Below are 22,040 nucleotides of genomic sequence, written 5' to 3' on the forward strand. Positions count from 1 at the left end.
AATAAAGTACAGTTTGTTAGGGGAGCTCCCAACCCTAGTGTCACACACTTCAACATTGAAGTCCCATTCTCAAGACAGTCTTTAGAAAGCCTTCCCCAACATTTCTGTTTCTCCCAGTCAAAGTCTGTCACGATCGCCTCGACGAGGCTCTTCTTTTTTCAATTTCAGTGATAATTTCCAGTGACAGACACCAGAGGGAGCTGCCAGACTGGACAAAAATAAACCATTTCCTCTAGCCAATATATTCCACTTCAACTCCCCGACACACTCTGCACTAACCTTTCTTGGATGCTCACATCCAAAGACAGAGCAGTCCTCAAAAAAGCAACCTCAAACCCTCATTTCTTCAATTAATAGCCCTGCAACACTATGCTTAGAAACACACAATGAAAAAAAAAATGTGCATGCAAGCATGATCTGTCTGTTTTGGCTCCAGAAAGCAGGTTCCACCCTGAAAGACCAATACTGAACATAGTGATAGCCACAATCCTCAGCCAGAAAATAAGGTCTGACAAGGGATTCTATTCATTTTAATGCTTATAATTTTAACATGGTTTATTAATTATACACAACATAAGATCACATTAACAAGACCTCCCAGCTCTATCAGCAACCAAGATAAATACTTACCGCAAAGACCCCGCGGACAACCCAGCCATGGTGCTGCCGTAATGTCTTTCCATAAGCGTTGTCTTAAAGGAAGAAAAAAAAAAAAAATTAATCAAGAGACAGATGTATGCCAGTTTTAAGTCTGCATCACAAAGAGAACTTAGAGAACACAGAGAGCTTAGAAACAACTATTTAAGGATATATTCTTGCCACTGGATGCAAATAATGACTGTTTCTGACCAAAGTTATGACTGAAAGGAGATGACAGATTTGGGATTTTTGCACTGGCATCTCAGCTCTGCTGCCAAATCTCCTTCAACTCACTGGCAGCAAGTAAGTGTTCTAACAGACAGGAAGGCAAATATAATTTTTATTTGACTAGCTGTGCTTCGCGACTAACACTTCTACTATCTAGTTCTCAGTTCAGTGCAAGTCTGAGAAAATAATATACAGGGTCAAACAATCCTGCAAAGTGATTGTTAGTCAGGCTCAATCAAGGTGGTTAGCTCAGGCATTGACCAAGAACTCTGTCTTTACATCTGAGGGTCAAGTTTCGAGGGTCATTGGAACAGAAAGCACAGGCCCCTTATTAAAATAATCCTCAGGATCTCTATTGTGAGTGCCCCTGAGTGTAGCCTTTGATGAAGGCCCTTGTTACGTTCCTAGACAGCTCCAGTTTCATATACAAAGCTTTCTATATACAAAGCCAAACATCTTTGAGCCATATTTTCCCAGTCTTTGTCACTGTCATCATTTCATATCCTCATCCTTCAGTTGAATTTTTAAGTATCTGACATCGTATTATACTTTCCCTGAGCTGTTCACCTTGAAGAAAGAGAACCTCTATGTTTTGCTGCTTTAGGATATTTGCTCAAAAGACTGCAGACAGTTATTATTGGAAGAGTACAAAAAGTCAGTAAAACACAGCCACAGGTTTTGCTGTAATATGAAGTACTCCTCATCTATCAGTCTAATGACTGGGAAATGCAGCTTTTCTACTTTACAGTAGGAGTGAGAATCTGTGAGAAAAGCATACAGTAATAAGAGCAATAAAATAAGGAGAAAAAAGAGTATTGTGTAGCAAACAGGACTGACAAGTCTATTCTCTGCCTTGTCAGCAAATATAGGGGACACTAAGAACACCAGAAGTTGAAAAGTTTGCTTAGATTTAAATCCCAAGTAAAGACAAATCCCTTTAGAAAACTGTTTGCTACTCAGAAGATCATAAGAACTGGTGGATATTCCATTTTTTATTTTCATTTCATTAGCTTGATATTTGAGGTTGTAGAAAGAGAATGTATACCCCATCTTTACTTGAGATTCGAATAGCACAGTAACTCCTAAATAAGAAACTGTAACAGTAAACCAAAGCTGCACTGGTGATAGAGATATGGAAGAGCTTTTCAGGGGGAGAAAGGGAAGGAAGAAATGAGAAAAAAAACCCAGCAGCATGGCTCTGCTGTGGAGGCAGAGCAATTCAAGAAGTAATTCAGTGCTGAAGCCTTCACACTCAGAAGGTCAAATAAGTGCCTTGACTTTCTGGGGTGTTTAACATCCACATCTGGTAGCAGTGTATTTACAGTCCCACTTCCAAGAGCTGCTTATATACTTCAGTGTAGTAGTACTTTTTACTAATCCTATCGGACGACTGCTTAGCTATTTAAAAGAAACTAAAAAAAAAAAAAGAAGCTTTAAAAAAAACTGTTTTGAACGATTATCGTAACATTAGACTGCATGGACATAGAGAGGGTCTTACTCAAGAATAACCTAAGCCTAAGAGGGGTTTGTATTTTGTTTTATGCTTGCTGTGGGCACTAGCCTGACTAAGTGTCAGAAATTGTGTACTTGGAAAAAAACCCTTCTTTCCTGATACAAGCAATTCACTGCCATACTGGCAAAGAGGTGACTTCAAAGAGTGATGGCCAATCTCACAAGGAACTAAAAAAATAACACAACAGCATCTATAAATTTGAGAGCACTCTCGCTGCAAACCAGTGGAGAAAATGGAATGAGACAAAGCACTTTTTTCCCTAAGATATGACTGTCTCCCCTGCCAAAAAAATGCCAATTAAAGGAATCTTTATCTGCTATTAAATCAACATTGACCAGTTATCTAGTAATCTGCCTGAAGATGGCCATTTTCAAAAACTGTGGTTTTCAAAAAAGTTATGTCTTGGAGATTACTTGCATCATTAGTCACTGAAGAAAAGAAAAAGCAGGTTCTAAAGGAGGAGAAAAATAGCCAAGCATGTAAATTCAGAAGCACATGAAGAATAAAGCAACTGGCACTTACTCAGAGCTGTTTGGATATTCTTTTCCCCATTCTTCACTTCTGTTAAAAACCCTTTCAAGAACTTTAAGCCTCTGTCAGGATGAACCCACGAAATAAAAAGAAACCATGTTTATAACAAAGTAACCCAAAGCATAACAAAGCCCCCAAAGTTGTAATACAATTCAGAAGTGCAATTAAGGTAGACATTTTCAACCTGAATTAAAAAAATGCAGCCACCTCCTCCAACCTCTCTCCTAGCCCAAGGAAAAACACTTTGCTAAAACATTTCTGCTGCAGCCTGAAATCACCTGCTTGATGTTCTGGCCCAGCAGGATCAGTCACTCACTGTAATTTCACTTTTATGGGGAAAAAAGGTTGCCTGCAATCACTTTTTCAGGCGTTTTGGCGAAGTTGCAGTGATACAACCACAGACAACACATTAAACTTGAAACTAGCCAGTTTGGATTGATGGAGCCTGTGGAAAGTAACCAGTTTGCACCATGTACCTAAGCTTGCACAGGTGAGAGGCCCCTCAATCCACCTCAGCAGTTCATAGTTTAAGTAGATGCAAGGCCGTTACCTTTTCAGCCACAGGAGAGCCTCCGTAGCAGAGTTTCTAACTTGTGCTACGCCAGCATTCACTTCATGGAGCACTATCTTCTGAAGGGTATCAAACTCTTCTTTGTTGGTTATAAATTTCTGGTTTATTTTCTGGAGAAAAAAACAAAAGGCAAAGCTTTAGGCTTTTAAAAACAAACAGTGACCCATCCTATAAATACCACCTATTTGCCAGGACTCTTCCCTGCAAAGGCATCCACAGATCCCCAACCAAGTCCCACACTCCCCACGGCACGGCTGCCCTGCCACACTGGGCATGCCTTCCCCGGACACCAACCCAGACACATCTGGCTAGCCATCTGGCTAACACAACCAAAAAAAGGCACCTCAGTCAAAGATTTACATGGAACCTACCATTTCTGTCTGACAAAATGCTTTAGGTTCACATGGCATCCTCCACACTGGTGGAAAGGAGCTAACTCACCCTGCTCTCCAAGCAAAGTCCCATTTGCTCCGAAATTCAAGTACAAGCAAGATTACCTTCTGACAACTGCTAACCTGCAAATTCTCAATTACACTTAGCAGTCATCAGCATGCTTAAGCTTTTTAATGTATTTCCAAGTTTGTTATACACAACTCCTCACAAAAACAAGAGAGAAAATATATAAGGGGCAGATAAACAGATTCTTCTTCTACATTAAAGGAGCAGTTGCCTATCACTTGACAATAAACATTCAAAGTTTTACTTTTTTAAATAACATTCTTCTCTCTTGCTATTTTCAGTCTTTTAGTGGCTACCTTCAGTAAGATAAGCGGATACCTGTCTTACTTTGCACCAAACAAATCTGAATGTATGCAATGTTCCTTGTCATACACTCAGAAGATATGAGATATTTCTTTCTTTCTTTTTTTTTTTTTTTTTTTAAAGAAAAGCTATGAAAAGTCTTGCTATGAATATGTCTTGTCTCACAAGCAGCACTTCAAACCTTTTCAGACTTGGAGCTGGAAGAACTTCCAGAACAAGAACTGAGGCTGCAGGGTCTGCCCCGACCTGCTGAGAAGCTGCTTCTGAACACAGTAACTTCCTCCGACTTGGTTGAGGAAAGGGGTTTTTTTTTTCCCCCTCCGTTTGTTTTACCATCTAAAGTCAATATTGCTACCATCACATCATGACGTACAACCTATCCAGCTTAGAATCAAACTCATATTCATTAGGTGTAACAGATGTTTTACCTGGCAGTCAATCAAGTATTTTATAAGTTTGCACACAACAACTGGATTTAAACACAGCATATACTGTAGGAACAGAATTAGGGACATTTCAGCATTCTGATCTGACAGATGGTAACATTACCAAATATTAAATAGCCTTCCAGTATTGACTCCTACAACAAAGATTCATGAGCTTTAGTGCCTAAAATAGATATTTTGTTTAGTAAAAAAAAAAAAAAAAAAAAATCAGTGCTAGAAATAAGCTGTTACCTTGATGTTACCTACAAAATCCATTTTAACAGGAGCAAAAACAGTTGGTCCCAGCTTGTCTAGAACAAAAAAAAAAAAAAGGCCATATTTTTAATTTGTGTCTTTTTCCAGTCCTCATGTCTTAGAAACAATTAATTTCATTTACTTTCTTAATAACCCTTCTAAACGGCAGGAGAATACTAAATGAACAACATAAACCGAAGTCTGTCTTTGGTGTAGAACCAATCCACCCCAGTTGGCACAAGTGTTAAAATACACCGACCTACAATTTGGAACTCTTCAAAAGGGTGCATGCTCACAGGGACCTCACATCCACTGTTAGATGCAGGGGTCAAGCAGGTGGGGGGCTGCACTGGCTGGAGGTAGAAGTCTGGAAAAATCAAATAGACAGTACAGCTGATGGTGTGCTGTCAGCTGTACTGGATGTGTAGGGCATCCATGCTGCTCTTTTGAGGGGAAGAAATCGCTGTTCCAGACAGACCCATAGATTTTTAGACAGCTTATACATGGGTCCCATCTGAATGAGAGTGGATCCTCTATAAAGCGAAGGAGTAAGAAACATCTTTCACTACCAGTCAAGTTGATTCTGCTGATAGGGACTGTTTCTACTATATCACTTTAGCAAAGAAACGAATTCTCCAAACCAATGGCTCCACCTTTTCTCACAGCTGGCAGCAGTCAAAAGGAGCCAGAAGAAAAGAAGGAGCTGCTTACCCAGAACGGGCACAATTGCATAACATGACTCCAGAAACTCTTCTGTTGGTATGCCCTCCTCCTCCCGAAGTTCAATATCACTGAACCTGGTGTCGAGGACAAGCAGAAGAGATTGTTACCTTAACAACTGCTTTTGTGCAACTTCTAAAGGCAAAATTACATTTCATGCCCACTTCACTTGCATAGAAGTAAAATCTATAGACATGGAACCACCAACATGGCTTTTGTTTCACTAGGTTAAAGTAAATGACTGCAGAAAATACACATTTGAGGGTCTGCAAGCAAGGCCTGCAATTACAAACAAGGAAAAAACCTTCCACTCCACTCTGTACAGCTAATTCTACAAAGGATATCTTCTTCAATTACTGTGCTGTATGCAGTCTTGTTAAATAATCTTAGCAAATACAGCTTTACAGACAGAAAAGTCTTAAAAATGAGTCAATTAAAGGCTTAACAAAGTTTCAATAATCCTTTTAATTGAAATCTGTACTACCTATTGCTCATGACACTGAAGAAGGTAGGAGAATCATTTTCATTTCTGTCTTCCTCACACAGAGTCAATCCACTTAAAGAATTCGTTTCGGACTGCAGCAACTTGTGGGCACCACAGCTTTCTACAGCTTGCAGCTTGTTCCCTCCATCTTCTTTAATGCCTTACATTTATAGGAAACAGAAGAAAAACAAAAATAGAAAAAGAAAACAGCCACATACCCATATTGTTATTCCTGTTCATCAAGATGCTTTCTATCTGAAGGAAGGCACTTGGATATCTGGATCATGCAAGTTTGAAAGTTTCCCTGCCAGCACCATGACTCTCGCACCACAGGTCTGTTGGGTGCTCAGACCACATTTCAACCAGTCCCCTCCCCATTTCTTTTAATCAGACAGACCAAGCACCAGGCTCCAATGCAGGTGAGCCCACACATCCTCAGCGAGGACAGCCTTATGAGAGAAGAGCATTGAAGAAGTGATTGGGTGCAGCAGGGAGTAGACTCATCTCCTTGAAAGAAAGATTACTTGTCAGATGGCTGTAACTTCCCCAGTGCTGATGAAGTGGCATAGTGCATTTTCAAAAGCAAAAGAATAATAGTGACTTGTTTGCTCCTTCTGATAAGTAAACTGGCTGCTTAGATGGATACTGCTATGATATCAAAGGCTACTATGTTGTCCCTGATTTGTAGGAATATCTCTAAAGTTTCCCAGAAGAAGATCCAGGTGCCTCTTCCCTGCTGTAGTCTACTTTACTTCTTCTTTGGGATCAAGCACATCTGTTTCAAATAAACAGAGCACTACACGAGCACCTCCAAAGGAAGACAGTGTCTTATAGATCCCATGCATGGTAAGACCTTCTGACCTCATGGAGAACTGCAGAGAACAAGTCAAGAAGCAAAAATGATATATTCACAGCATCTGCAGCATACAAGCCATGGCTACAACACAGTTTGCTGCCAGACTGTCAAACTAGCACCCAATATTTCCCAGGGAACCTGTCTCTCCAGGAAAGGAATACTTTCAAGTGCCAGTGAGGATTATAGACCTGAAGTGGAACTGAGCTTCTGTCTGAAGGGATCAAGCTGCAAGGAACTCTCTTCCTCCAAATGAAGTCTGAAAGCAAGCTTGCAGCAGTCCCTATTACTTGCAGAACCACTGCATAAGGCTGGTGCTGGGTGAAAAAAAGAACCACTCGCGCCCAGTAACAGCAATGAGACTTCAGCCATTCTCCTCAGCACAGAAAAAAATGGCCTCAGCCATCACTGACCGTGCCTCATTCACAAGCAAAGGGACTCTGCTAAGGAAGTAGAGTTTGAGGGATGTCACTGATTTGTCCTTTACCAAGACACATGGGCTGGTGAGTGGAGAAACAGCCCAAGTCTGCAGTGACTCCCCAGGAGTGCTATGCAGAAAGCCTGGGGTCCTCTGAAATTTCAAACTCAAACACTGTAAGCCCTAAATGGCAAACAGAAATTTCTTATGGGACTTGAGTGCTTGAGTGTTTTTAAAGATTGACTGCTCTTAATAAAGGGGAGAGGGAGGGAAGAGTATCTGAGACAGGGCAGAGCTCCTGGGCTCACAGGGAGCAGCCAAATACAGCCATTGGCAAGACGGAGCCCCAGGCTGGCTGGGTCAGCCCACCCTATACAGATGGCACTGCACATCCTACTCCATCCCATACTGCCAGCAAAACTCTACAACAAAAATGTGTGTACCCAAGAGGGAGTAGGCTTTTCTCTTTTTTGCACAGGAACAACTTCAGTAGCTAAATGATACCAACAATCTGACTTGAATTAGTTTGCTCTCCTTTCTTTAGCACTGTATTCTTGAGGTATTATGCTAAATGGTGACACATGCATGTTATTCTGCAGGGACTTGCCATGCTACACAACACAACACCAGAAATGGGAAAAACTCCCAAGAGAACCCACGTAAAAGCAAAATCACCATGCTCATTAACTTGGGGTTAAAATCTTCAGCTGATTCACTGACTGCATACGTATGTTTTGGAATAACAGCCTGTCCTGGTTTCAGCTGGGATAGAGTTAACTGTCTTCCTAGTAGCTGGTATGGTGCTATGTTTTGAGTTCAGTATGCAAAGAATGTGGATAACACTGATGTTTTCAGTTGTTGCTCAGTAGTGTTTAGACTAAAGTCAAGGATTTTTTCAGCTTCTCATGCCCAGCCAGCGAGAAAGCTGGAGGGGCACAAGAAGTTGGCACAGGACACAGCCAGGGCACCTGACCCAAAGTGGCCAAAGGGGTATTCCATACCATGTGACGTCCCATCTAGCATAGGAACTGGGAAGTGGGGGCTGGGAATCGCCGCTGGGGGACTGGCTGGGTGTCGGTCGGCGGGTGGTGAGCAATTGCACTGCGCATCATTTGTACATTCCAATCCTTTCATTATTACTGTTGTCATTTTATTAGTGTTATCATTATCATTATTAGTTTCTTCTTTTCTGTTCCATTAAACCGTTCTTATCTCAACCCACGGGTTTTGCTTCTTTTCCCGATTTTCTCCCCCATCCCACTGGGTGGGGGAGAGTGAGTGAGCGGCTGCGTGGTGTTTAGTTGCTGGCTGGGGTTAAACCACAACACAGCCAGGCAGAGAAAGCTACTGTTCAAGAATGATACAGTCCATTCAACAGGACAAGCAGAAATCATACCTTATCTGGATAGACTTACCAAAATTAAGTTCAGCAGCCCTTAACAATATAGCTATGTTGGATGGAATTTTATACTGAATTAGTTCAACAGTGTTTTACTGAAGTCACACACAAATCTAAGTTTCATGCTATTGCTAAGGTAATGGAAGAAATAAGGTGTTTTCTAGTATACTCTTAATTGCAGAAAAAGGGTTAATTTTCCGTAAAGATTTGTCAGAGCAATCAAGAGGGACTACAAGATCAACCCCTCCCAGACAGTACACAAAGCTTCAATGTCCCCCTTCTGACAATGCAGCCCTACATACTAGCAGAGGTGCCAGCATTCCCAGCAGAGGGGGCCCTCTGGGAATAAATATGTCTGTCCACAGTGCAAGAAGAGCCCAAGCTCTGCCAGGCTGTATTGTTATGCATGTCAATCAGCATCTAGAGGAGCCTCCACTTGTCCAAAAAAGAATTTTTAATTTCCTTCCCCTTTCAGTCCCAAGTTAGCTACCAACAAGGGCAGGAGCTATGCTGGCAAGGCTTGACAATGGGCAGATATCAGACTAAAATACACTGATATTCCCTCTCCTGGGAAGCAAGGTATCCGCGCTCTCACAGGCAGACTACACCTCCCTCCATTTACACTTAAAGAGTAATGATTCTGGATAAAAGACAGTGTATATATTTACCTGCCAAATCCTCTGTTATGTGATCTTCAACAGAAACATCACTGCTCCCCTCATTTGTTTCCAGGTTTAAACATTCCAGACTTTTAATAAGGGTTTGCTCTTGATGGTTGATTTCTGCTTTTACAGAGCCATTTTCACAGGGGTTTAATTCCATCTGCCTGAAGAAAGGGAAAGAATAATGGTTAGTGTATAAAACATTGCTTGGTAAGCTTTTTCCTGTGAAAACACACAAATAAAAATAACAGAAAGATAGTTGACAGAAATTATAGGCTGTCACAGGCTGCTCTGAGCAAAAGAACTTGTCTAAAATAATAAAAGGAACCAGGCAGCTCTTTGCAGCAAGTAGGATTAACAATTCAACCTCAGTTTACAGAGTTTGAATATATTTACAATTATCTTTTTTAAAGAGAGACATAATAAAAAAAATACAATTGATTACAAAAAAAGAAAATCACAGACAGGTGTTGTAGCTAAAAGAATATCCCCTCATTAGTACTTTAAAATATATACCCTTGCCATCTACTCCACAAATCATAGCCTGCTCTCTATCAATGATTTTATGAGCTTATGGAGTGGAACCTAAGATGCAGGAAAGAGAACTGAAGTGGGAAAGAGCTGGCTGGTGACTGACCAGTAAGTCACCAAGTGGGTGGCTGAGAAAAAGAAAAGGGAAAGGGCTGATAAAGAAGTGAGATGAAGTGGGGTGAGCTAGCTCCCTTTTGTTGTGTCTGCTTCCAAGTACACAGCTCAGAGCAATATAATTCTGCCTCCATCCAGTACTAGAAACAGTAGAGTAAAAAAACCGGAAAGAACAGACACTACCAAAACCAGATTAGAAACAGATTTACAGTAAAGACTTTTATTATACCTTTCCGTTGAGGTGTGACTGGACAAGACAGAGTGCTTTATCTGTAAGATAAGTGGAGAGGGAGAATATTCTTTAAAGCAAGAAGACTGTATCATGCTTCTCACACTTCACATTTTATTAAACACAAGTTGGAGTCAGCAAAAAAGCTGAAAAGCTAAGCATACGCTCACTAATTCTCTGACCTGGAGGCTGTATACAGACAAATGTGAAAAAGGTGCTACATTATTACACCATTACATCACACCATTAAAATATTGAAAAGAAACAAAAAAAAAAAAAGAAAACCAGGAGACTTCTTTCAGAAGCTAGCTAGCAACTGCCAAGTGAGACACCATACAGCATGTGGAAAAGAAACAAGGCAGTGAGTTTTCTTTGCAATGATGTTTTCTTTACTTAAGAAAAAAATTATGAGAAAACAGAAGAAACGTGAGGCCAGATACCAGGTATGGTGAGGTAATCTCACTTCTCAGATGCAGTGACGTATCTGCCTTCCTACATACACCTTAATCTGCTGTTTGCCAGAGATGCTCCGGTTTTCCTTAAGTAGTTGTGGATCCAGGATTCAAGAAAACGCCCTTGTCATTAAAAAGATAAGCTCATCAGCTCCTGTTGGCGTATTACCAGAGTTCCGATGCTGCAGTAGCTTAGAAGAGTAATAACTGCTGTGAGCTCCCACAACTTGCCATACAGTCAAGGTATTTTGAAACACCACTGTCTGCAGCTGGAGCAGGCCCTGAAAGTTAATGCTTAATAACTTTCACCTGTAATTAAAAGTTAAAAGACTGGTCACTGCTTATTAAAAAATGGCCCTACCTCACTTGCAAACCACAAGAAATAGCAGAGTACATCCAGTAGGGGACTACTCGCTATAATATGGGTAAAAATGCATTCCCTACTTCTACAAATGCTACTTTACAAAGGGGCTCCTTAGCATCCATGCCAAGACTGGGTGAAGAGGATACTGGCCATTACCTTGTTCGTTCTGAGGACCGCTAAATGTGGGGATCCAGGTGGGGTCTGATGCAATAACTCAGAAGTGAAGGCAGTATTTGCAATCTGCATACATTCTTCAAGAGTCTTCAGGAAGGTGTCACAGGTTGATTTTAATAGAGCTCCCATATCAATCTCTCTCTGTGGGGAAAAACCAATTGGAAGAAATGGACTTACCTCAGAAGATCAGTTTGGAGCAACTAATGTCTACAAAGTCCACAACTGCTACAGCCATGATTTCTGTTTAACATGAATTAAAATGCAATGCGTCAGCTGCTCAGAGAACTGGCATCACATATTACTGGGGCTATGCCCCCTCACAGCATTACCACTCTTGTCAGCCTCTCACTGCAACAAGCTCAGTACGCTTGCGTTTTAAAAGCAATGCCTCTTAGTTACTTATCTCTGGTGTTAAAAGTGTATTAAATACTAAGCCTTGATGTATTCAACAATGGCATTCCAGAAGACACCACCGACAGGAGAAATGAAAAGTAAACAAAATAAATAGATACAGAATGATCTGCAGATAATAATTTCAAAAATCCCATGAACAAAAAATTGCTGAAATTGAAAAACAAGCAGAATGAAATATCACATTGCCACAATACCCTTCATCTCTGCAAAGTGCAGTTATTGATGCTGAAATGCTTTTAGCAATAAATCTTTCCAGTCAAATACCAGTAAGATCAGGGAAAGTGAGTTTTCCCCCAGAAGCATGAACTATGAGCTGGATAAACACCACATTACTTGTTTGTTCTCAACACCTGTGAGCTGCAAGTTCTAACAGTGCCTTTTAGTCATTTACACACTACATCATGTTTCTGCGTTGTCTGTTAATTCACCATAAACAGTTTATCAGGTATCTTTACAGAGATGATTTGGACATACAAATTATTAACTTCAGGTGTTTTGCCTGCCTGTCCTGCACCTGAGGACCCATCTCTCCAGTGGGAAGCGTCCTGGAACTCCACACCAGCCTCTCTAGCAAGTGACGTGCATCCCTTTTCACGCATTTCTCTCTCAAAGCAAGGGGCAGATCACTGTCATTAGGAGACCCCTCTTAAATGAGGCTTCTTTGGTCAAGAAGATTTGCAAAGTTTGAAACTTTAACTTAAGTGAGGTTAATCAGGCAGTTCTTTCTAGTAATTTTGCTTGTTTGTGGTCTGCATTGTCTCTTGACCTTTTAAGGGGTTTGGTTGAGAAGTGTTTTGCTGAGCAGGATATTAATGACTCAGGGGCAGACAAGTGTGTGCTTCTTGCAAGTTATCTTTTTATAAAAAATCTTTTGCTTTTTTGATCCACTATATACACATGATCACCTACAGCGATGTGATTATCTACATCACAGATACCATATCTCATCTCACTACTTGCTACCTCAACACAGGGAACTTATTTGCCACAATACAGTATTACTCCCTTTAAACAAGAACTGTTGTGTGGGTACATTATTTCCTACCGGTTCTCTGCAGAAAGAGGGTGCAATATTAAGTAACTATGAGTGAATACTACATTGGCTAACCAGAAGAGTTCACAATGCTCATGACTTTACAGACATTGTCTACACCAAAAATAAAGCTGTACCTCTGGTTCTGATACACCAGAAATGCTGGCTTCCTTCGTTTTATGCACTTGCTGAACAAGGAGGTTACAGTACAGTCTAAGTTCAGACATTTTAGTCTTCAAGGCTTCTGTGTTTTCAGTGAATTCTGAAAGTGAAATGAAAGAAGACTTAAATTTATTGTATCCACCTTGCAGTATATGATTTTGGAAAGTTGCTGAAACAGTAATATCCAACCTAATTCAATCAATACTTCCTTATTTCAAAACATTTTCTATCAACTCAAAAAGATGAGCTGGATTGGCCATGAATTATGCTCCTGACAGGTAAAATACTGTTTCGTTATTTACCATCATAGACAGGAACAGTATGTTCCTAGACTTAGGACACAGAAAAAAAGCAAGTACACAACACTTGACTTTAACAGGCCTTTTAAATAGGAGGAAACCCCTACATACCATATTTCCCCCCCCCCCCACTAAGTAGTTTAAGGTGCAAACAATTACACTGTGAATTAAAAGATCAGGGTTCTGAGTAGAAAACACTGGAGGGAAAAGACACATCCTGTCCAACACAAAGGGATTAATTTAATATATATCCTTGAATCATAGAATGATTGAGGTTGGAAGGGACCTCTGGAGACCAGCTAGTCCTACTCCCCTGTTCAAAGGAGGGTTAGACAGAGCATGTTACTCAGGGCCATGTCTAGTCAGGTTTTGAACATTGTCAACGATGGAGACTCCACAACCTTTCTGTGCAACCTATTTCAGTGCTCCCTCATCCTCATAATATAAACATTTTTGCTTATGTCTCAATGAAGTTGCTTGTATTTAAATTTATGCCCATTTCCTCTTGTCCATTCACTGAGAAGAGTCTGGCTCCATCTTTTTTATGCTCTCCCATCAGATATTTCCTTTAATCATCTTAGTGGCCCTTTGCTGGACTCACTCCAGTATGTCCATATGTTTCTTGTACTGGAGAGTGCAGAACTGAGCAGACTAATCCAGATATGACTAACAGTCACCCTGAGATTTTTCAGAAGTAATTTTTTGACATTAGAGTCCTAGAATTACAAAATAAATTAATTTGTCTGTTAGTAAGACTAACATGGCTTAGTTCTGCAAATACACGAGTAGCTTTTCCACCCTATGCTACTGTATGTCAGTTTATGGATATAACTTTGTTCTGTTTCTGCACTGCGCATCAGATCCCCACTTTGTGTAGGACCCTACAGCAGCATCTGCTGCTCAGTTCTGACTTGGTTTGAACCAGTAGTTGCAAAGCCTGGTGAAGAGGCACATAAGGCTAAGAGGAGATAGGATACCTCACCTCAGGGAAAGGAAGTGCCTGCTCCCCTGCATTTGCTCAGGATCACTGACATATTAACAATAATTTGCTGTTTTCCCATCTTCTGCATACCGTGATGAGGTTAAGCAAGGTTAAGGCATGAGGTCTCACACTGAGTCACGAATAACACCATGCTTGTAAGCAAGAGGGGTTTTCACTGGGGTGAAAGTGAGATTGTTGGTGAAAGCAAAGAGGTAAGTGAATTAATTTTCATAGCCTGACCATGATCAGATTTCAGTTTCTGAATACTAGTATGCACATTTAAAACCGATTGCAAACCTTTATTTTAATTGCCAAGAGATTCTTGAAGTGCACAAGTGCACAGCCCAGTTAGAACATGGAAGGAAAGGGTCTGAGGAACTCCAAAGCTCAAGAACCACTGGTATGAGAGGCTGGGTCATCATACTAAGATGGTTGCACAAGGTGGGGGTCTTACCTTCATGCACAGTCTGCATCCCAGTGACCCACAGCCAGGAGCTACTCACTCCTTGTATTTGCAGAACCCATCAGCACATGGCTTTCAAATTATTTACACACAGTATATTTTAAGGAAAAGCCAAAGTTTTCAAATCCCTGCACTGAGAGTTAACACCTGAGATTTCTAGCTAGAGTTTCCACATGGCTTGGCTTTTAGAGGCACCAAAGACATGAAAAAAAGGTTGGACACAGAGTTCAGGTATGGATTTTGTCATCTTTGTGTGTACATCTGCTAGGGTAAGGATGGGGAAATAAAAAGGAAACAATATGTGCCAGCAAAAGGGTGTTCTTGCCTTTTTCCTTTTGTGTCCTGCTGTCGGTCAGACAGGCTTTGGCAGTTCCTAGCGCAACCAGCCACTTTTGCCTTTCAACTGCATTTCTTGCTTTCAGATAGAAGTATTGTTCCCCTGGGATGATCAGGTCCATTCGTGTATTATCTGCAGGATGAACTAGAAGCAACACAGATTTCAGAGCAGTCCCTCAGCCATTCCCAGCCCAAATACATATCCCAACAGATATGTTAGGTGGCAGGTCAAACAGTAATGAAAGAGGAGGAATCTACAGCCCCAGACTTGCCCTGTTGCCATTTTATGACTTCTCTTCCGAGTTAGGGAATAGACAGGACACACATGTGTACAGCTGTGGGACAAAAGGCTATGAAAGGCAGTTTTGTGATCAGTACAGTATCATCTGGGAGTCTTTATGGACAGGGCATCCTCTTCTGGCAAGCCTCTCTTTCAGGTTTCCAGCCCACAACTGAACCTCAAAGATGTGGCAAGTAATCCAATATGAGTGAGCAGACCTAGTGCTGAAGCTTATTATTCATATTTCTAGCTTCAGCTTTGTGCTTATGAAGAGTCATTTGAAGCTGTGTGATGTTCCACCATGGCTCATGAAAAACAGTGACCCACCTGCATGTAGAATACCCATTACATTAGAGGCTTGCAGCTCTCTTGCATTTTCAAAATACTGTAGAATAAAAACTGGCATATAGATCAAGTTACTGAGTTACTACAAATACATACCAAAGAAATCAAGCTGCCTAATAGCTCATCTTGAATGCAACATTATTGGACAAACTTTGTGCAGCTGAGTGTTACGGTATCTTAGTTACCTTGAATTTCACACACGGCCATTTGGATGCTTCCCTTACAACCCTTCCAGGCATCTTCCTGAGAGTCGTAATAGGACAGGATGCCACCACAGAGAAGAAACCATCGAGGCTGCCAGCCTGAAAAACAAAACTGCATTTCTCAGTTACTTCTCAGCCTGCACTTCCACCACCTCTCTCATCTGGGACTCACTGCAAATAAGGCCCCAAAGATTCTCAGTTCCCCCTGGAAAATTAAACCCTCTGAAGTAGTAAGATTTGTGGACAGCCCTGGATGTTGTACACCACAATCCCTGCTTGCTGGCAGCTACACGTCCTTTCTGCAGGTAGCTGGACCACAGCAGTATGTTCCTGAGATGCCATATGTCATTTTCAGTAGTTTTGCTAACACGGCGTCACTGACTCACTTTCTCTTCCAAAACCACCTTTTCAGTTCACCACCCCTCAATTCCTTCCATAACTCCTCAGCCCACCTCTTCACTCTTTCCAAAAGCCACCCCAGCTGTCTTGCTTTACATGTCTCCCTCCCTCGCAGGAAGGGCTAGCCAAATTGTCTTGAAAAGCAATGGGCAAGAAACTCCTAAAAATCAAGGGAAGGAGGGGACAGAGGTGGATGTGTTGATTTCTGAACACCATCTTTCAATGAAGGCATTCTCAATAGCTCTTGAAACTCCCATGCTGCCCACATAAAAAGTAGTCTCAAATGAATGAATTGCACTTCTGGATACCATCACAGAGAATAACCGAAACACCAGGCTAGGCCAAAACCAGTAGTTATGGGTACACTTTTGCCCACCCTGCTGCCTGACTTCAGAAGTAAATTACCCCTTTTGTTTTTGTCATGGTTTAACCCCAGCCAGCAACTAACTACCACGCAACCGCTCACTCACTTCCCCCCCGCAGTGGGATGGGGGAGAGAATCAGAAGGAAAAAGGTAAAACTCGTGGGTTGAGATAAGAACAGGTTAATAAAACAGAAAGGAAGAAACTAATAATGATAATAATAACAATAATAAAATGACAATAATAATAAAAGGATTGGAATATACAAAACAAGTGATGCACAATGCAATTGCTCACCACTTGCCCACTGATGCCCAGTTAGTTCCTGAGCAGCAATCCTCCTGCCCCTCCCCCAGCCAACTCCCCCCAGTTTATATACTGGGCATGATGTCACATGGTATGGAATACCCCTTTGGCCAGTTTGGGTCAGCTGCCCTAGCTGTGTCCCCTCCCAACTTCTTGTGCCCCTCCAGCCTTCTTGCTGGCTGAGCATGAGAAGCTGAAAAATCCTTGACTTAGTCTAAACAGTACTTAGCAACAACTGAAAACATCAGTGTGTTCTCAACATTCTTCTCATACTGAATGTAAGACATAACACTATACCAGCTACTAGGAAGAAAATTAACTCTATCCCAGTCAAAACCAGGACAGTTTTCTTCTTTTGGAAGTACTACAGCAGGATGAAAAGATACAAACAAGCAAGACATGACAGCCACCATTTATGTCTAATTAAAAACTACAAGCTCATTAACTTAAGAAGAAATGAGGCAGCAATGCCACTGGAGGAAAGCAGCTTTCATTACTGAGCTGCAACAAGCTTCCCCAGCCAGGACCAAGGGAGTGAGATACTGACGCTCCCACACGGGGCCAGCAAACCGTCTCTGGGAAAAACACTTTGACAAGACCATGTGGGCCACACGGCTCCTATGCATTTTTGCAGAGGGCCCTCACTTCTGCTGTCCCCTGCACCAGGGCTCTGCCAACCAGCACAGAGCTGCAGAAGCCCAGGTCGGGCTTGGACTGATACCACGTTGGAGGAATGACTGCTCCCTACCAGCTAGGGACCGATTCCTTAGGCTACTGCTGAAGCCAAGCTCAACTCAGTTTAAGGTTAGAAAGCCCTAAAGCCACAGGCTAATAGTAGGAGTATGGTTTGGGTTTTTTTGTTTAGTTGTTTTTTTAAACAAGCAATATCGCAGCATCTGGGCCAACCTGGTCTATAGGTTACTGAACCTTCAGGGTGCCTGGAAAACAACTTAAACATAAATCCTTTTTCACACTCTTCCAGAGCTCTTCCATTATTTCCTAGAAGAATATAAAAACATTATAAATGCCAAGTATTCTCAATACCTCTTTATTTTATATGAAGGGAAAAAAAATCACAAGAATGAGAATAAAAAAAAAAAAGAAAACAGCAAGACTTGTTTTTATTTGTCTTGCCACCAAAATAAAGAAACTATGCTAAAAGTCACTATTGATATGGACGAACTCACAAAAAAAGGAGGTGATTGTTCAGCAGAGAGAAGCAGTTAATTGCTTCAGACACTCAATGGCACAGAACCAATCCTTTAAATAATGCACAGCGCCACAGTCAATACAAGCCTCTAATTCAGTCTGGAGATCCTGCTGCTACGCATGAATCATTTCAGCCATGGTCCTAGAGCTTACAATTGCAGCTGATGCTCAACCAAATTGCATCCCATCAATCAAAGGCTGCGCAATCAATTAGCCAACATACAAAGCACTCTGCCTCCATCACTTTGGAGGCTGGTTAAAAATATGAGTCAATATATTTTGTTGAGGTTTTTGTTTGGTTGGGTTTTTTGGTTCTGGGTCCTTTCTTTTTTTTTTTTTGAGGGGGAAGCAGCAATTATCTGTTTTCCTTTGCAGAACCTAACTCTTCTTCATTAGACACGTTTTAAAAAGACTATGATAGGCAATTGTTAACTAGGACAGCATATACTTTCAGAACAGAATTGTTACACTAATAAAAACACATTTTTGTAAAAGGAAACCAATAAAAAAAAAAAATCACAGCAAGGTTCTGTCAGAAGATGCACTAACCACCTGGTACTCACTAAGTCAGCAGCCATGGGAAGGTTAACCTAAACGACCAGCTAAAAATAGCACGTGGCTGACAAATCATGGGCAGTGCAACAGGGATACAATCTTTAATTACAGGATCTTCACATTTGGAGACAAGCAAAAAGCAGAGGAAAAAAAAAAAACACCACAACAAAAATGAAAGCAGCAAAAAGACACTTAAGACACTTCCATGAACACAAGTCTTGGGTTTATTCAGTTTTATTCTCTCCCCACAAAATGCCCTAGGAATATTGCAATTTTTGGAACTGAGCATTCAGACTTCACCTGATACAAAAAATTAAAGCTGAACCTTTCGAGGTCTTACTGGTGCCAGCACTAACACAACTTTGAAGAAGAATTTACTAAGCCCATTTATACTGGTGACGCACAGGCAGGACAAAATATAGCTTATAGTTCCACAGCTCATTTTAGAGGCACAGAGCCATTAACAGTAAAAATTGACCTTGCTGGGGAAAGAGATATATATAGAGATATATATATATAAAAAAAAGGCAATAAAATGCAAAGCACAATAAAAGTGAGTAGTAGCTTAAGGTCTCATCCATAGAATTAAGTGAAGAGATTCCAGACAACTTCACAGGCACTGGTTAAGGTCCTAATACATATTGCACTCCTGCATGAAACTTAAAAGTTTGTACCTGCAGTACCTGGAAGATCTGATATCGTCCACTAAAGAAACAGATATTTAAGCAGTCTGTGCCTGTTAAGGATTCAGTATTTCTCCAGAAGTTTCCACAGCCTGAAAGATCTGCCTACTTCCACCATTACACTTCAGGAAGTCTGGATGCAGCTGTCACTGAGCAAACTTGACATTTCTTGAGTTATCAGAGTTGAAATTTGGACATAATTCAAACTTTAATGTTACACAACTCAGACTCCAGACAGCATTCATTCCAAAGTGCCAAGCCTGAAGAAGAAAAAAAAAACATTTGAAGACATGTAGATCATGTCAGACATCCACAAAGCCAAACCATCTGGGAGAATTACATATTCAAAAAGTCAAACTGATGACCCAGAAAACAAGCTGCAATTAAGAGATGCCAGTTCCAGTTGCATTTCTAAAAGGCACAAAGGCCAGACACCCAAGTTTTTACTATTGCTTGCTTTCCACTAGAATTATGTAATACTTCATGCTTATTAATCTCTTGAGCTTCAATAGAGGTCTTTACAAAAACTTATGCAATAGATAGTCCTTGGACTTCTTTGACCTTAATTCAGATTTTGAGTGCGGATAGGAGATAATTCTGAAATTTCCATGTTATGGCAACACCCTTCTAATAGGAGGAATTAAAGCCTTCATCACATCCCTACTGCTAATATCACAGGCAAGACCCAAGACTTAGTTGCAGGTGGCAGAGCAGGGGCAGATCCCTGCTTTTCTGTGTAGGGTTGCAAGAGAGTCCCAGAGTGGCTGCTCTCATAGTCAGAGACATCTTGCAGCAAGAACAAGCAATATCCACCTTTTTACCCCACCATGAGCAAAGCCATGCCGTGTGTCCACCATAACACCACCTACCGCTTTACCTCCCAGCACCCAAGGGCAGAAGAACCACAGCTTCTGCCCAGCGCTGTGTCAACGACTGATAGCTGGATGAGACCTGCTGAAAACTCAGCTCAGATGGGACCAAAACAGTGCTGGTGTCTTGCAAAACACAAGAGAAAATCTAATATAAGTCCTTCCTCAGTTGCCAGTGCTGATGAAAGTCTACGAATGCCATCAGGTTTGCACCTTTGCTAAAACCCAGCCTGGTCCTGGTTGTTGATGTAGCAGCTGTTGGCCAGAAGACAGCACCTTCCCCTCGTGCAACTGTGACCACAAAACACCTGCCTCCCAGTTACAAGGGAAGTCATATTCTCCAGTTAGAGGATGCATCTAACGGCCAAAACACAGGACCGAGTCAAGAGATCTTATTTCCAGTTTAGAAAGAAGACTGCTGAGCTGCCACAGACCATGCTGAAAAAAACCCTGACTTCCGCATTAAGCTCCCTGCGTCTTCTCACCCATAAAACACACATGTTTCATACTGGCCCACTGCTGGTCTTAATGCACTAACGTCCGATGGACGAGGATTTCCTGGGGAAATTAAGGCTATGGAAATCTCCATGTCACAAACAGACAAAACACTCGTTTTCAAGATCACAGAGCACTTGAAATCTCAACTATCGGGGACTCAAACTAAATCTTACAATCCAGTTCTTAACAACTGATTGTGTGACCAAGTTCAGTTCAGGTGGCCGCATGTTTCGTGCTGTCAGTCACTGCCAGGTTTCTAGTCAGGAAAAGCATTTAGCAAAAGAGTATCTTACACAGACCAAACTTGAAACTTTCCCCCTTTTTTCTCATAGAACAAACAGAAGTAATACAGTTAAAGGGTTATCTTGGCATAAGGAATTTGTACCCAAAACTGCTGCCTGCTTTTTCCAGCCTCCTATGGCTACCCAGTAATTTGGGAAGAGCAGTCTCAGGCACTGGAACACATTTTGCAGCCTTAATTCTGTAGTGAAACAACTTGACAGGATAAAAATCCAGTCTGTATCCATGAGGGACAGCAGAAAGGCAGATAAGAGTATGTGGCAATTCATGCCTCTCCTCTGAGCTACTATCCTCTCACCTAGAGAGCAGCTTCTAGGAATGCCCATATTGCAATTTTACTCTGATTATGTGCACATTAACAGCAGGAATCAATACCAAAAGCCCTTAAAGGTAATTAAGTTAACAGATTTAGCACTTCAACAATGGTATCACATTTTAAAGCACTCATTTGAGGGACACTAGAGGTTCAAGTGAAGCAAGCAACAGCTGGAACCAGCTTTAACACAGTGACCCTCTCCCAAATTATTTTTCTGGCAGGGGTCCCAAAAAATCCACCCTCATTTCAATCACAACTGTTAGTGCAGTGCTAGCAGCATTGAAAAAGCAACCTGCTGTCACAGGGCAACTGGGTTTGTTTCCAAACGATTTTATGCCAGTGACCAGCCAAGGCATGGAGAGTACAATGTACCAGCAGTCAGGCATTTTTGAAGGGGACACAGTGAAAGGATGAAGGGCAGAGAGGCAAAAGTTCAGTATCCCAGGCCACTGCTCAGACACACTAATTCAAGTCATTCAAAGCTCCCCGGAGTTTCCCTCCTCCATTTAGACTTCTCAGCCTCAGCAAACTAGCAGCTCCTCTCTCTGACCCCTGAGGTGGTTATCAGGCCAGACAGAGCCAACACAATGAATTTATGTATGACTGCATGGCGGTATCTCTTCATCATCATTCTGCCACACCTTCCTCTTCTGTCCTACCCAGCTGTTCCCTGTGATCACTTATTTATTTCAGTGCCAAAGG

General features: G+C 41.5%; 1 protein-coding gene across 1 annotated transcript in view; it reads right to left on the reverse strand.

Annotated features, from left to right (window-relative positions):
* Window positions 1-22,040, reverse strand: part of PLEKHA8 (pleckstrin homology domain containing A8) — a 33,527-nt gene that overhangs the window by 6,195 nt on the left and 5,292 nt on the right. The window contains exons 2-13 of the mRNA XM_052799123.1: window positions 15,824-15,940; window positions 15,003-15,158; window positions 12,909-13,033; window positions 11,307-11,465; window positions 10,335-10,375; window positions 9,467-9,624; window positions 6,129-6,288; window positions 5,636-5,721; window positions 4,922-4,980; window positions 3,462-3,592; window positions 2,903-2,973; window positions 631-692 (exon numbers count right to left, since the gene is read on the reverse strand). Coding sequence (XP_052655083.1) covers window positions 631-692; window positions 2,903-2,973; window positions 3,462-3,592; window positions 4,922-4,980; window positions 5,636-5,721; window positions 6,129-6,288; window positions 9,467-9,624; window positions 10,335-10,375; window positions 11,307-11,465; window positions 12,909-13,033; window positions 15,003-15,158; window positions 15,824-15,940 — 1,325 coding nt within the window. The remainder of the gene's footprint in view (window positions 1-630; window positions 693-2,902; window positions 2,974-3,461; window positions 3,593-4,921; window positions 4,981-5,635; window positions 5,722-6,128; window positions 6,289-9,466; window positions 9,625-10,334; window positions 10,376-11,306; window positions 11,466-12,908; window positions 13,034-15,002; window positions 15,159-15,823; window positions 15,941-22,040) is intronic.

Source organism: Harpia harpyja, chromosome 1 (assembly GCF_026419915.1).
Source record: "Harpia harpyja isolate bHarHar1 chromosome 1, bHarHar1 primary haplotype, whole genome shotgun sequence".
Classification (NCBI taxonomy): domain Eukaryota; kingdom Metazoa; phylum Chordata; class Aves; order Accipitriformes; family Accipitridae; genus Harpia; species Harpia harpyja.